The sequence below is a fragment of the Heteronotia binoei genome, chromosome 3 (genome assembly GCF_032191835.1).
Source record: "Heteronotia binoei isolate CCM8104 ecotype False Entrance Well chromosome 3, APGP_CSIRO_Hbin_v1, whole genome shotgun sequence".
In the NCBI taxonomy this organism is placed as follows: Eukaryota; Metazoa; Chordata; class Lepidosauria; order Squamata; family Gekkonidae; genus Heteronotia; species Heteronotia binoei.
Window position 1 is genome coordinate 49,115,046 of NC_083225.1, and position 16,848 is coordinate 49,131,893.

General features: G+C 39.7%; 1 protein-coding gene across 1 annotated transcript; it reads left to right on the plus strand.

Annotated features, from left to right (window-relative positions):
- Positions 1-634: 634 nt before the first annotated feature.
- CHAMP1 (chromosome alignment maintaining phosphoprotein 1) lies at positions 635-14,701 on the plus strand. Its single transcript, XM_060233753.1, has 2 exons — positions 635-853; positions 10,861-14,701. The coding sequence occupies exon 2, from the start codon at positions 10,887-10,889 to the stop codon at positions 13,932-13,934; it is 3,048 nt and encodes a 1,015-aa protein (XP_060089736.1). The 5' UTR covers positions 635-853; positions 10,861-10,886; the 3' UTR covers positions 13,935-14,701.
- Positions 14,702-16,848: the final 2,147 nt, after the last annotated feature.

The following is a 16,848-nucleotide window of genomic DNA, read 5'->3' on the forward strand; positions in this document are numbered from 1 at the left end:
CAGAAGTGAAATACAATTGCTCAGTATTTTCAAAGCAATACCAAAACTGCTTTCGATTCTAAAACACCATAAGTCTAATTTTAAATCAGCTAAATTATGACAACCCTGTAGGGTTTTCAAGACAACAGACGTTCAGAGGTGGTTTGCATTCACCTGCCTTTGTATTCCTTGGAGGACTCCCATCCAAATACTAACCAGGGGGTAGCATTTTGAAATCCTTGGAGAACCAGAAATCTTAATCATCTATTAATACCATTTACCTTAGTTCAAGCATTCTTATTTTGTATTGTAATTTTGTGGACTGAGATTTTAGCTGGGTTTATAAACTGCTTTGAGTTCCGTTAAGCAGGAGCGGTGCAGGATATACATAAATGAATACTTTGAATACATGAAGCGCTACATCATAGACTAGTCTTTGGTTCAGAGTGAATTGGAGTAAATAACCCTTTCAAATTGAGAGGGGAAACAGCCCCATTCTACACCCCCCCCCCCCCGCCACTTGGCTTCGACCTCCCATCTAGCCGCGACTGCCGTTGCGCCTCCTAACGGCACGAGGGCTTCCCAACCGCCTCATCCTTTCCCATTACGTCTTTCAACGACATTTCTTCCCGCCCCCTTGCGCCTGCGCCAAGTTCTACAGCGGGGGGCGGGGCAAGCACCGAGGAGCGGTCGAGTAGCCCCCTCGGAGGCCGCGAGCCAATAAAAAAGAGGGTTTCTGGCCGCGCGTGCCCCTCTTTGTCCCGTCCGCTGGTCCCTTTTCTCTTCTCTGTTCGATTCTGCGTTTCGGGCTCTGCCGCCATTGTAAGCGAAGCTCCTCAGCAGGACCGCCTCTCTTCATACGTTTTGTCTCGGGGTACGTATTTGCCATTTTGCCTGTCCTTTCGGGCCAAAAACCTATGAATTTCACGGAAATAAAAGGGGAGGGGGGGAGTTATCGCAGGCTTTCTTCCCCCTCCCTTGTTTTCCGCGCGTCCGCAAGGCTGTTCTGCTCCCGCCCGTCTCAGTCGCCGAGCTTGTTTACGTGCGCGCGATTTGTAGGCACTGCGCGTTCCTTCCCAGTGTGCCGCGCGCGTGCACCGTTCCTAGTCTGCAGCCGAGGGAGCTTCCTCGTTCTCGTTGGGTGGACACTTCAAATAAATGTATATTTTAACAAGCAGGGACTTATGAGGAGCTCATGGGGAAATCCTCTCACTGCCTTCTGTTCTGACTCCCACCCCCTGCTCCATGTTTGGCAAATTTATGGAATTGAATCTTCATTTTGTATTTAAAAAATTGCAAGTTGTTGAGAAAAACCACTACACCCTATACTACCACAGCGCATGTATCTTTTTGCCACCTGAGAGGCAGGGAAAAGTAAAAGGTGAAGTCAGAAAACAAATTATCTAGTAAGTTAAAGTTGTTATTTGCACAGAAACTTTCTCATGGAGTCAGAACAGGCAGGACTGCTAGCGTGTTTGGATATTAAGCTAAACTTTGTAATGTTGAAAACACAACTCAATAATTATTATCATTGAAACATAATATATTTTTGCAAGAATTGTTGACATGTCAAAATATGACTACAGTATATGTCTTGAAAATATTGCATATGCTTACAGTCCAAGAGTTGTTTTCGCCAGTGCTCCCTAAAATTTCCCAGTCCTTCCACTGGAAAAACAAAATCTTAAGACTTTTTCACTGTACATTTGGAGTTAAGTGAAATGCTATGTAAGACATTTACTCACTCAAAAAGAGAATATATTTCATAGGAGGGTCCCAATTTTTTTCCATTAGAAAAAATGAAAAAGCTCTCAGGAAAAAAACAGACCCCCCCATTGTTTTGTTTCCCTTCCCCGCCCTCACATATTTAGATCAGTAGTGATTAAATGGTTTAATGAAGACATACTGTATTTTTCTAATCAAATTGTTGGACCATGAGTCTTCTCCAGAAACTAACCATTTAATCCAGTAAATAACCATGCTCTCCTCACAATAAAGGTTCATGGATATTGAAAGTCTTAGCTGATGTTGATGAAAACAGCAGCTTCTGTTCATCTTACAGTTCTGTAAATAGGCCCGACAACCCTTTGAAAATAATGTTCACGTGCAATTTGTTTTTTTATGAACCAGGAAGTCTTAGAGATTGATTAAAACATTTTTATGCTGCCTTTCCTCCTTATTGGAGCCCTCAGGGTGGCAAACAATTAAAGACATTTAAAACCCGCTATTAAAACACTTTATAAAACTAGTAGTAACAAAGTAACAAAGAAACAAGAAGGATGGCCAGTAAGGGAATGGCAAACACAACAGAAAAGTCTTCATTTTATGGCGGAGGCCATGATGGAGAGAAGTAACAGCTGAAAGGATGTGATTTAGATACAGGTAATAACAATAGCAAGCTCATATTATTAAAGCAATGCTGCTAGAGTTGATCAAATTGATCTTGATTCTGTTAGTACTAATTGCATTCTTGAATGAGGGAAGATTTTATCCCACTTGGTCACAACGGAAACCTGTGTTTAAATATTACATCTTTGTTTAATCACAATTTCCTGTTTCCTGAAACATGTTTTAGTCTGCTGCAGCAATACAGGGGATCAAATTAGGCTATTATCTCTAAGTTATGTTACTATTCTTTATTAAAAGGAAGTAAATACATTTGTTGCTGCTGTGTTTTTTATGGATGTAAACAGTTTACTAATGTGATCTAAGCTTCCATTTTTACTAAAACCATTTGGAATATTAAACTGGCAGGGCAGAATCCTAACACATATTTGGGGAAAATACAGAACTCATGGATTGAGATTTGAGATCATACTTATTGGGCCCATCTGGTGGGTGATGATGGACATGCAGTCTGCCCAGGGGCCTCCTGTACACCTAAAATTGTGCTTTGTAAGGCCAAGAATTTATTCAGCCAGTTCACTGACAGGCTGTCCTCAAACCATACAGGATAGATAGCTAACCTAGGATCTTACTGCATCTGGTAGACTTGTGTGCTTTAAAAATTGTGGGGTTAGAGTTAAAAAGTACACAAATCTACCAATTGGAATAAGATTCAATCCAAAAAGGTGCACTTTGCATTTTTTCCTGTAAAGTGGAGATGGAGATGTCTGTCACAAGGCAAGATCTTTATTTGAGGAATTCTGAAAGAGTCTAAGCCGAGCAATTTAGTTCATACATTTTAGCTATTTAAGCATCTTACAAAATTGTGGCATCTCCAATACTGACAGCCTTACAAGTGAAAGCATAGATGGTGACTTCTTCTCTGAAGCTTTATTTGATATATAATTTGGTGGAACACAAACTCATACATGGAACCAGCAGTATTTTAATTTTATATGTTTGTTATTTATTAGTCGTCTCTTCAGAGAACTACATAAAGCAACTTGGAACATTTTTAAAGAAAGCACAACAAATTGTGATAAGCTAATTTGTTATTATACGGTTAACTAAAGGAACAGAGGTCAAAACAATCAAAACAGTGACTTAAAATCAGTGTGATACTAGCAAAACAGCAATAAGAACTGTGATCAGCATAAAAGCCATACAAGCAATACTAGATAAAACAGAACACCTAAAATGAGAGTGGAAAATGGCCAGGAATAAATTTAGTCAAAGGCACGAGCAAATACAATTATTAGGAGCATAAAAACCAATAAATTAGGCATCAGATGAAATTCTAGAGTTGGGGTGGCCAGACTTGCTTAACATACGAGCCACATAGAATAAATATCAGATGTCTGAGAGCAACAAGACATGAACAGCAGATGTTTGAGAGCCACAAGGAAGGGAAGAAAGCAACATTTAACTGGTTTGGCTTGGAGAAATAATTTAAAGAGACAAATGCCTTCCCCCAAGCTGGCCAACAGGGTGGTGGGGGTTTCAAGAGCCACACAATATGTGTGAAAGAGCCACATGAAGACTCCCAAGACACAGTTTGGCCACCCCTGTTCTAGGGGGACATTTTCAGGCAAAGATACAGGTGGATCAGAGCTTAAGAAGATTTTAATGTTGGACATGGTTAGGGCTGCTAGGTTTCCGCTATGGCAGGAAGTCTCTGACTGCTGTAGTGGCAAGAAAAAAAACAGTGACTTTGCTACATCATTTACTGGGGAAATTCAAAAGAGGTAGAGTAGCTCTAGGAATCAGTCAGTAATTTATTACAGTCATGGATCAGCAGAATAAAGCATACATAGAGTAGATATAAGAATATATATATACAGTCTTCCAATAAAATACACATAAAACAATTTCATGTCACTGAATCAACACTACTTCAGTAGACGCTGACGACTGCACAGAACCTGGCAACTCTATCCAGGATTCAGATTTTTTTGGAGGCTCGTCTAATAAATATATATCTAAATTCTAGAAGTCATTGTATAATTTCTGGCAATTCCTAGGGTTACCCTACATCACTGATGTCTCGTTCCCAACCCTCCCACCAGTTGCCAGGCTCGGCCTGCCACTGCTAGGCATGGGACAGTACAGACCAGGTATCCTGATACTAACCTATTTTGGGCTTTAAAGACAAGAATTGTACTTGGAAGCAAATTGGCTAGTCAGTTTTTGATAGGAAGCTCTTTCAATACAAAGAAAGATATATTCTCTATGGCCAGCTCCTGAAAAAAGCCAGTTGCAACATTTTATATCATTGGAAGCTTCTTAGTATTCTTCGAAGGCATTTTCATGTATAGCACATTACAGGAATCTAATGTGTCTGTGATCAGGTCATGGATAACCATAGCCAACTCTCACTTCTTTAGGGACAGCTGCAACTGGCATACCAGCTGAAACTGGTAAAAGTAGCTGTGTGGCACAGAGGAAATCTGAGATTCAGCTACAGGCCTGGGTCAAATAATGATCTAGAGCTGTAAACCTTTTCAGAAGAGAATGCAAAAAGACTGACTTCTTGTTCTTTGATTAGCTCTATCATTGACCAACAGTGCCTCAGGCTTCTTTGCACTGAGTTTTGCTTTATTGGCCAGGTATCTTTTCAGACTTCCACAGACCTGCTTGATTGAGCTGTGATAATGAACTAGGTGATGATAGCATACTGATAGCACCTTATTCCAGATCTTCAGGTGATCGTCCTCATCACTTCATGTAGATGTTAAATTGCTTGGGGGAGAAAATAGAATCCTTCAGAACTCCACACACAAATGTCCAGAGGATTGAACAGTAATCCCGTAGTACCATCTCTGGGTAGGATTGGCTAAGTAGGAGAGAACCCATGTTAGTGCAGTGCCACTGATCTCCAACTCAGCTTATCTGTTCATGTTTGATAGTACCAAAAATAGCTGAGAGGTCTAGAAGAACTAATCTACTCTGTCTCTCTCAGCAATTATTGTTAGTCCAGGTCTGCAAGGCTATTTCCATTTCAAAACCAGGTCTGGATCTGTCTCATTCAAGACTGCTTGTTACTTACCATACCAAACCTTTAATGACATAAGAGTTGCAAATAAAAATACACAGAATATAAAAATTTAAACATTGGAGATAAAATCAAAATGAAACCGAGCTTACAGATGCATTCGTACATGGTCAGATTTAAATTTAAAGATGTCAGTCAAAAATTTTGCCACAGCCTCGCTAACCTCCCCCTCAGTATTGTTCAATAAATAATAACAGGGTGGCAGAATAGACAAATCTGGGGAGAAAGAAAGCTTGCAAAATAAATCTTTACGAAAATTATGATAAAAGGAACAATCAAGTAATATATGCTGAATTGAGTCGGGAATATTCACCTAAAGGGACTCGATGATATCTCCCTTGTAAAACTTTGGAGGGAAACGCATTTAGTCTAGCCAACATAAATGCCCTGCAATGACTTGGAATGGTTAAGTCTGATAGATAATGGGGCATTTTGCTGCAGAAAGCATAAAGACCTAAGGAAGCTGGGGAGCAAATATAAAGGTCTGTTGGATGTAGTTTCGTTTCCTCCAACTCCAACAAAGACTGCTTGTTGCTTGAATGCCACACACATATAAGTATCATGCCTAAGAATGTATATTAGCCACTGACCAATAGTTGTTTAAATCTTCTAGTCATGGGTTGTTGAATATTGTACATTAATTACTTGTTGTCTTGTCCTGTTGACCATGTTGAATCTTTAGCCACACCTGGCTTACCTAAATAGGACAGTGAGAACTATTAGTAACATGGCTGAAATTAATATAACCTCATAGTGATCACTTGTGTCATAAAATATCCATTCCTATTAGTGAAGTGACTAGCCTTAGTAAAACTTGAAAAAATACTGAGTATCAGAGACCACAAAAAAAAGAGTAACCACAAAAAAAAGAGTAACTGTCTTTAACTGTATAAATACAAATTATTGTTATATATAGTGCAAACAGTCCCAGGTAAGAGTAACAAGTTCTGAATGTTCAATGTTCTGATAACAAGTGAATTTTGCCAGCTATCTTGCTACTTTCTTCAGAATTTTTTCTGTTGCAGTTCTGATGGAGTCTGGCCTTGTGCAGTTGTTGTGAACTATATAAAGGTGTCAAACTCATTTGCTAATGAGGGCCAGATCTAGCACAAATGTCACTTTCTTGGGCTGGGCCGTGCATGCCATAAAATGTAGCATGAAGTACAGAGATATAAACTTTATAAAGGTGATTTCAGATGCTGAATGGCAATAGCAAGTGAATGACAATAATAGGTTTGATTGGATTAGGTATGATATGCAGAGGGGTAGAAGGTGTGGAGATACCAATATTTGTAATGAGTCACGAAACCTAGGTCTCAGTTCGGTCCAGGAGAATGTAAATAATAAATGGATATGTATAACATTAGAAACCACAACAGTTTCAATTGCTGATCTAAAAGTAGCAGTGCTCTTATAAAGGAATTTCAAAAGGAGATTAGAAAGATAGACTGCCGAATTGCAATTGCTAATGAAGCTCAAGACAATGCATCCTCCTGGACTGAACTGAGAGTTAGTTTTTGTGTCTCATTACCAATGTGTGCTGTTATAATTTGGCATCCAAAACCACGCCACTGTCCAAATGTTCTAACTCCTAATCAGGACCTTTTTGAAAGAAAATAAAATCCAGATAGAAATAGAGAAATCAAGTCTTTTTAAAAGCAAACCTTTTCAGAATAAACCAAAATAGGTTCCTCGGTGTAAATTATGCTTGTCAGAAGAATCAGAGAGGGAGAACAATTAGAGGGAAGGTCATGTGGGGCGCTGGGGGATATCAGTGCCCCCCACAATGTAAATGCCCCCGATCTTCCAAATCCTGGCTATGGCCCTGCTACAGTGTTCAGACAACCTGTTTTTCAAATGACGTTTTGTTGATCTCACATACAAGAGCTTGCATGGGTATACTAAAATGTAAACAACTTGAGCAGATAAGCAGTTAGAGAAAAGATTTATGGTGAAAACTTATTTGTTGAGTGGATGAGTAAAGTGCTTCATCTGAGCCAGCTGGACACAACATATCCATTATACTTATGGTCAGTTGGGTGACCCTTTGAAATAGTCAGTGCTTCTGCTGTTCTCAGATCAGCACATACCAGTAAGTCTTTAATGGATCGTGACTTCTTAAATCCAGTGATAGGTTGTGTTTTACAGGATGGAATATAGCATATGCCATTGTTGAAGAGTTATACTCTTAATCTGTAAAGTGAGTGGGGAAAATTCCAATGAAAAAATATTGCATCTTCCTTGTTAGAATGGACAAATAATTTCCTCCATGGTTTGCAGTTAGGTCTATTCCAGGCTGATGTCACGACTCTGTTTGGAAATCCATGTTGATAACATTTCTGAGCCAAGGCCTCATCCTCAGCAAAGTAGGTAGAAGTAGATGAAGTATCGCATTTTGTACATTAGAAGGAACTAAAAGGAAGATTCCTGATCAGCTGTGGTGGATACAAACTAAAGCGATGCAAAAAAGAATTTTTATCTGTAGGCTTCATTAAAGGTTTAACACATAAACGACTTTCAGTGTATCAAAAAAAAGAAATCTGAGCAGAATCAGAGGAATGGGATAACTTAATCAGAGTTGGAAGGGACCCCCAGAGTAATCTATTCCAACCCCCTGCACAATTTAGGAACCTCACAAATACCTCCCCCTAAGATCACAGGATCAGTATTGCTGTCAGGTGGTCATCTAGCCTGTGTTTAAAAACCTCCAAGGAAGGAGAACCCACCACCTCCCAAGGAAACCTGTTCCACTGAGGAACTGCTCTAACTGTCAGGAAGTTCTTCCTAATGTTGAACTGGAAACTCTTCTGATTTAATTTCAACCCATTGGTTCTAGTCCTACCTTCTGGGGCAAGAGAAAATAATTCTGCTCAATCCTGTATAAGACAGCCCTCCAAGTACTTGAAGATGTTGATCATATCACCTCTCAGCCTCCTCTTCTCCGGGCTAAACATAGCAAGCTCCTTCAGCCTTTTTTCAAAGGACTTTGTCTCCATACTCCTCACCATCTTCGTCACCCTCCTCTGGACCCATTTCAGTTTGTCTATGTCCTTCTTAAAATGTGGTGCCCAAAACTGAACACAGTACTCCAGGTGAGGTCTTACCAGAGCAGAGTAAAGCAATACCATCACTTCATGTGAAATCCGGACACTGTACTTCTGTTAATACAGCCAAAATTGCATTTGCCTTTTTAGCCATTGCATCACAGTGTTCGTGTTCAGCATATGGTTCACTAAGACCCCTAGATCCTTTTCACACATACTACTGCTAAGACAAGTCTCCCCCATCCTATAATAATGCATTGGATTTTTCCTACCTAAATGTAGAACCTTATATTTATCTCTCTTAAAATTAATTTTATTAGGTTTAGCCCAGTTTTCCAGCCTGTCAAGATCATCCTGTTTCTGTCTTCTACTGTATTTGCAACCCCTCCCAATTTAGTATCACCTGGAAATTTAACAAGTATTCCCTTTATTCCTTCATCCAAATCATTTATAAAGATGTTGAACAATACAGGCCCCAAGACAGATCCTTGAGGCACTCCACTAATGGTAGGCTGGCAGGCTGATTCAGCTACTCAACACATTCACAAAATTTATTGCTCCCATTAAAATCATAAGAATATCATCATATCTGTAATAAACTTTAAAATGATTAAATAGATTTGGGGGGGGGAAGTTCTTCAGAATTATGCATGAATAAATTAGCTAGTTTATGTGTAATTTCTCTGAATTTGGAAATAAAATGGATCTTTAAAATGAAAATTTTTATTTAAGACAATTTAATTGAGTTGCATTAAAAAGGTGGAAGGTGACAAATCTTTCCTCTTCTGAAGAAGAAAATACAACAGAGAGGGTCTCTTCATTTGGCATATTCGTGTGCAATGCATTGACATCTGCTGTGGCCAAAAGATCATCTTTATAACAAGAAAAATCTTTAATCTTGAGAATAAAGTCTGCAGAATCTCTAATTTATGATTTCATAGTGGAAACAAGGGGTCTCAAATGATCCAAATATTTGGCCACAGCTTCCAATGTAGTATTTGTTCCTGACACAGTAGGGTTACCTGGAGGTGGTCACTGTCAGTAGAACGAGACCACCTATTAAAATGGTAGGAGTATTATACTTGGGAAAATCCTTAGATATATTAAAAATATGATTTTGTAAATTAGCCAAAAGAAGGGGAAAGCTTGTCAGATGAAGAATGAAGATGTTCCAGGAGGCACAGAATATTGAAAGTCTGTTAAAAGGGGAAAACAGAGGAAGACAAACAAATTGCTTACTGGGGAAGATTTTGTAAATTCAGATGAGGTTTCAAAATTCTCCCCCACCCATTCCTTGTGTGCATATTTTGTCTGATAGCAAACAGACAGCTGAGGGAGGGGTTTTGTGAGGGTTTTTGCATACTCAGGAAACTTCCTTTAAAAAACCTATTTGTATAAAAAGTTTAAAAGAAGAAATCTACCCACTTCACTCCCCCAAGGGAAAAAAATCCTGATGAAGATTGTGTTATTTGCCCTTGGAATATTGAGAGTGAGACAAAGAAAATCAAAGGAGATGGAAACTGGCCTCCTCAAGCCTTTAGAGAGCTTGTGGTATCTCAATATTCTCTTTTAATAACAAACTCTGCAGTTTTCTGTCAACAGGGCAGTGAAACAGCTATCCAAAGTGATGGATTCCCCAGTTATATAGAAAAGTGCTATGTGCAATTTGAATAAAGTTTTTTTTTTAAGTAAAGCTTAAAGAGTGATAAAAATGTTCAGTGCATTATAGAATGTAAAGAATTTTCAGGGCAATTAAGCATCAACTTTAAAAAAGAAAATAAATTAAGTGCATATTAACATGATTTGGCTTTGGAACAAATCTAAATAATGTTTGGAATCTTCTCTACTTGTGCAAATATAATTTAATTTCCTGTGTGTTGACTCTTCTGTTTTCACTAATGAAAACATTCAATTTGTTTACTTATCAGAATAAAGAACAAATAACAGAGGTCCCAGAAGGGGCTCATTAAGCCTAATTCAGTTTCTTACCATTGGTATCAGCGGGGTGCACATCAGGCTATTTATGGCATCTTAAAAAATATGACAATGCTGCACTTTCTCTACAGATAGTTTTGGGTTTTTTAGTCCTTCTAAAACAAAAAGATCCATCTGGAATGGGTAAACAGCTTAAAGTGCTGTCAACAGAGTCTGCTGATAGCACTGTAAACAATGAAGAGATTTTTTTAACTCAGAAAGCTTTGGGCAAATTGTCATAGACATGAAAATGTCAACATTTTCCCCAAGATGAAAGAGCTCATGTAAGTTCTACAATTGATTAGTTGTGTGTGTGCATGCTTGCGTGTGTGTGTGTATAACTTAGTTGCTCAATCTAAATTTTACATCAACAAGAATAAACATTTCTGTATTTCATGAGCTTAATTATTTTAACATTTATTTCAGGAATACTGAAGCTTAAACTTTGCACCATGTGTAGTGTGATGCAAGCTGAGAGAAAAATGGACTTGTTGAAGATCCTGCATAAACCAGCAGAGAGCTTAGAATGTGATCACTGCAATTTCAGAGGCTCAGACTATGAAAATGTACAGATACATATGGGTACTATCCACCCTGAGTTTTGTGATGAAATGGATACTGCTGGATTGGGGAAACTTATTTTTTACCAGAAAAGTGCAAAATTATTCCATTGCCACAAATGTTTTTTTACCAGCAAGATGTACTGTAATGTTTATTATCACATTAGAGAACAACATGCTAGGCCAGACAAATGGAATGAAGAGCGGAAAGAGTTGTTAGACACAGAATCCCAGAAAAAAACTATCTCTGTGGAGCCTCCAAAGCCTTCTGTGTCTCCAGAGTCACAAAAACGTTCCACATCTCCTGAGTCTCAGAAGACTGCTCTTGTTGAACCCATCAAGTCTGATAACAGTTTATCTCCCAAGATGCAAAAGCCCATTCCAGTTACATCTATGGAGCAACAGAAAGTTGTTCCAGTTGTGTGCCCAGAGCCACAGAAACCTGTCTCTGTGCTAACTCCAGAACCTCCAAAACCTGTTCCAGTACTGTCATCAGAGCCACTGAAACAAATTCCTTCTTTGTCTCCAGAACTGCAGAAACCTGCCCTAATTGAGCCCTCAGAACCTCCGAGACCTGTCTCCACTATGTCCCCAGAGCCACAAAAATCTGCTTTAGCTATATACACTGAGGCACAGAAACCCCTCCCTGCTGTACAGGCAGAACTACATATCTCTGCCACAGAGCCAGAGAAGCCTACAATGCAGGTACCCCTGGAGCCACAGAAACTAGTTCCACCTGTATCCCCAGAACTTCAGAAGTCTGCACTGCCTTCTTCTCCACCTATTGCTATATCTGAATCTCAGAAATTTTCTCCAGCTCCATCTCCTGAGCCCCGCAGGTACTCTCCAGCTGTGTCCCCTGAACCAAAGAAGCTTGCCACTGCTCTGCCCTCAGAGTCTCGCAGGCATATTCCTCAGATGCGGAGACCCACTTCAGCACTTTCCCCTGAGCCATGGAAAGCAGAAACAGCAATTTCTGCAGATCCCTGGAGGCCTCCCAATATTCCAGATCCCTGGAGGCCTGCCTCTAGTACCTCTCACGAGCAACAGAAGTCTTCTATGAATATGTCCCCCTGGTCTTCAAAACCCTCCTCATCAATGTCACTTGAATCCAGAAGACCTGCCCCAGATTCCCGAAGGCCAGCCCCTATGATGTCCACAGAGCCTCAGAAGTTTATGACAGAGCCTTGGAAATCTAGCTCCTTACCTGATACCCAGAAATCTAGTCTTGCTTCCACAGAACCCTGGAAACCCATTTCATCAGTTTATCCTGAAGGTTGGAAACCAGTTTTGTCTCCTGACACCTGGAGGCCATCACCACCACCTCCTCCTCCACCTCCTCCCATGCCAGCTGAACTCAGAAAGCCTGGTCCTCCTATGTCACCTGATCTTTGGAAGCCTTCCTTCTTTCCTGAGCAACGTAAACCAACTCCTTCTGTGTCTCCTGATCCCTGGAAATTTTCTTCTGAGCCTCGAAAATCTCCTTTCTTTCCAGAGACTCAGAAACCTGGTACTTTTCTGTCTCCAGATCTTCAGAAGCGTGGCTTTTTTTCTGAACCCCGAAAACGGGCCCTGTTTCCTGAGCCTAAAAAACCTGTTCCTCCTGTTGCTGCTGAGATGCAAAAGCGACCCTTCTTCCATGATACTCATATGTCTTTTCCTGAAGTGCAAAAACATGCCCTCTATTCTGAATCTCATAGACCTACTCCTGTTTCTCCTGAAGCCCCAAAACATCCCTTCTTCACAGAACCCCAGAAGCATATTGCTCTTCCTCCTGAAATACAGGAGCATGTTCCTTTACCGGAACCTCAGAAACCACCTGCTCTTTCTCATGAGGTGCTGAAGCTTCCTGTAACTTCTGAAATTCAGAAACTTGCTGCCTTTGCTGAACCCCAGAAGCCACCTCCTGGTTCCCCTGAGAAACAAAGACAGACTTTCTTCACAGAGCCTCCAAGGTGTTCTCTTTCTCCTGAACTCCAGAAACCTTCTCCTTCTGTGTCTTTGGATCAGAAGCAAGTCCTCAGTTCTGAAGTCCCAAAATCTGTGCCTCTTGTTTCCTCTGAAGTCAGCAAAACAACTGCCTCTGAATTTAGCCAGCCTTCTGTTCCTGACTTTTCAGAGTTGCAGGCCTGTACTGAATCTACTAGTAAAGATTTCTTACCTGAAAATCCAGAAGATGAGAATCCCTTCAGTAGCCTGTTGGCTCCAAAAGAACAGCCCACACAAAATAAGGAACCTGCAGAAGATGATTTGTATATTTGTCCAAAGAAGAAAGCCAAGAAAGAAAACCAGGAAGCTTCTAATGTAGACCTAAATAGCAGCGAAAGTGGAAACACTGAGATGGATACACCAGAAGTGAAAGAGCCGGATTCCCTCAGTGATCAGGAACAGCTTGATGCAGAATCAACTGATCTCAGTAAAGAGACTAAGACTGATGCAGCTACTACAACACAGCCTCAGTGTGTGCTGCAATTTACAGAAGAGAAGGAAGCATTTATCTCAGAAGAAGAAATAGCAAAGTACATGAAGCGCGGCAAGGGCAAATACTATTGTAAAATTTGTTGCTGCCGAGCTATGAAAAAAGGTGCTGTATTGCATCATTTGGTCAATAAGCATAATGTCCAAAGCCCATTCAAGTGTGACATTTGTGGGAAGGCTTTTCTCTTGGAATCTCACCTGAAAAACCATGTTGCTGCTCATGGCCAGAGTCTGCTTAAATGTCCACGTTGCAATTTTGAGTCAAATTTCCCTAGAGGCTTTAAGAAACATTTAACCCATTGTCAAAGCCGTCATAATGAAGAGGCCAATAAGAAACAGCTGGATACCACTGAGCCACTTAGCCAGAACAATTCCAGTGAAGAGGCCAGTAAGATACCTGCAGATGGCACTGAACCATTGAATGAATCAGTTACTGAGCCACTTAATGAACAAGATCAGTGATTTTTGTTTTAGAGATCAAGAAGTCCCCAAACATGTTGCATTGTACTTTGTGATGTAGTTGAGCTTATATAACAAAGTGAATAGAAGCTGCTGTTACTACATCAAGCTATGTTAACAGTTATCCTAACTTCACCAGGCACAATCTAAAACAATTTTAAGCATGCTTAAGCCATTGATTTAAGGAACTGTAGCATGCTTGACCATGTTTTAGATTGTAACCATTATGTTTAGGAAGCAGAAATAGTAAGACTTCAAGCATCAGTACATTAATAAGCTTGTGTATCAGTGTCACATTTTTAAACAAAGAACATAAACTGTCTTTGCAGAGTTAAAATATGAAGCTAAAAAAGCAGATGTGCTTGGCAGTGTCCATCTAGTTCAACTGTACAGTTCCTAGTTTTATACTTGCAAAATATTTAGTGACCTCTTTTATAAAGTAGTTATATCATCAGATGGTAATCCATTTAAATTTTGCATGAAGTATTAGATTGCTGGAATTGTAAATTGTAGTAATGTTTAAGTATTTATTGGGGGGGAAGTCCCAGTTTTCTCCTCAATGAATTGTTTGCTTAGGTTATTGAAGTAGTTGTGCTTCCATTTTCATATTCAAAGCATGGATTAGTAAGCGGGAAATAGAGTGATGTCGGATGTGTAACTTAAATACATATGTGCTGTGCCCTGTATGTTTCTTTGTATCAGAAAAAAGGTGCATTTTAAAGACATTTTTTATTCTTTTAACAATAAAAAATTTCATTTGGTATTGTTAATTTGTATGTGTTAATGTTTCATTCGTTTCTTTTAACTCAAATAATGATGACTAGAGTAAGTACAAGTGAGGGGTCTGCAAGACTTTTGTGGGGGGTCCCATATTCCTCCCATCACTGAGCCAAGTGAGGCTCCAGCCCCCACCACCTACCATAGAACTCCATTGCCATTGTGCCCAGGCTCACAGTGGCTGCCAGCTTTCACTGCCGCTGCACCCAGGCCCTCAGTGGCTTCTGCTGCTCCTGGGCCTGCAAGGGGGGAAAAAAGGTACAGCTCCTGTGACAAGTAGTCCTATAACCAATAGTTAAAGATTCAGTCGAACACAAAAATTCCAAAGTTCATTCCTATAGAGACATTCAGATAAATTTATGACAATAATTCCCAGAACAACCACAAAGTAGAACAGGTAATATGTTAAGAAAGTCCTTGATAACAGTTCATAATAGAATCCAGTTCATAATAGAATGCTTCTCTCTATCCACAGAAAGACACATCCTGTTCCAACCACTGAAGAAGAGGTTTCCACTCTGGACAAAGTTCACTCTCCGGGCATACTGCCATGCAGCTTAACATTTACAGAATATCTAGGACCCCATTTTCGCAGAAGGCTTTATCCAAACTGTACCCTTTAAAGAGAAATTTCTCACTGTTCCAACACGACTTCACTCTTCAAGGTCCCAAGCAGGTTTTGAATATATAATATAGAAATAATATTTAGATAGACAATATAGATCCCCCAAGGTTGCAGGAAAATGTCTTTTGCCTTAGTTTGGTCCTAATTCATGGAGGCCACATGTGGCTAATAATATATAGATAATATAAATGTAAATTGCTTCCTGCAATTTACAAAAACATTACATGTGAATCTGACTAAATCTCTGAGGAACCGATTCAGCCTGCAGCGTTGGTACAGTTACATTGTCTGTTCCCACAAGAAGCTGCAATTTTGCCATTCTGGTAATGTATCATTGGCTTAAGATTCCTTAAGTACATTCAAAACCCAAAGCATCAGCATGAACTGTTTGTGTTTGACTCTAAAGCATATGTTATCTTTTGCTTTTACAGTGCCAGAGAACCTATAGCAAGCTACTATTCATTGTAATACAGTTTTTCCCATTTTTAAAATTCTCCATTTTTATTGGAATGCAGCAGGTGTGATAGTAGGGCCTTGAAACTATTAGCATAATCCATACATAGGCTGAGTTAAATATCATTGGTATTGATGGAAACTATTTGTGTGTCTGGATCAAACTGGACATTTTTTTTAGTATATAGGTATTTCAGCAGATACACATAACTAAGGCAGCTGGAGTTTCTTTGAAGTTTATATCACCCTTGCCTTTGCTGCCAGACAGATGAGCCATTTTTCAGCTTAATCAAGTAGAAGAAGAGAAGATACTGTATTTATACCCTGCCCTTCACTTGGCATCTCAGAGCGGCATACAGTCCCCTTCCTCTTCTCATAGCAGACACCTTGTGAGGTAGGTGGGGCTAAGAGAGTTAACTGCTATTGAGAGAACAGTTCTGTGAGAACTGTGGCTGGCCCAAGGTTACCCAGCAGCTCCATGAGGAGTGCGGAATCAAACCCAGTTCTCCTGGATTAGAGTCCGCACACTTGACCATTACATAAAACTGTTCATACCTGGTTGCTGACATAAAATTTGCAAGTATTTTAAACTATAAAACAATTGAAGAAACCATCAATCACATTTCTAGCTGGAATTGAGAAGAATGAAACTGCATCTGAATTTAATGAAATGAGAAGAGAGACCCATTGTCTTTGTGTAAACAGTTTGAATTCCCAGAGGTCACAGTGATCCATTATGTTAGAAAGCATACGATCTGCATTTTGTTTTGTCATAGATTAGGTATGCAGCTGAAATACACAATAATAATTGTCCTTGCGGAAGTCAAAACCCGCAGAACTGGATTCTTCCCATTACAATGCTATAAATGTTACTTGAATGACTTAGGTGTACAGTGCTGTAGAGAAATAAGATTTTATAATGACAAAGAAAATGGTGCCGTATGCTTCTGAGGAATTTATGCTGTCACAGTAGCTTTTTAAAAGCTCTCCAAAAGCTGTTTAGGGGCATAAAAAATGTGTAATTGGATGTTGTCACTTCTTCAACAAAGTAAAGATTCTTGC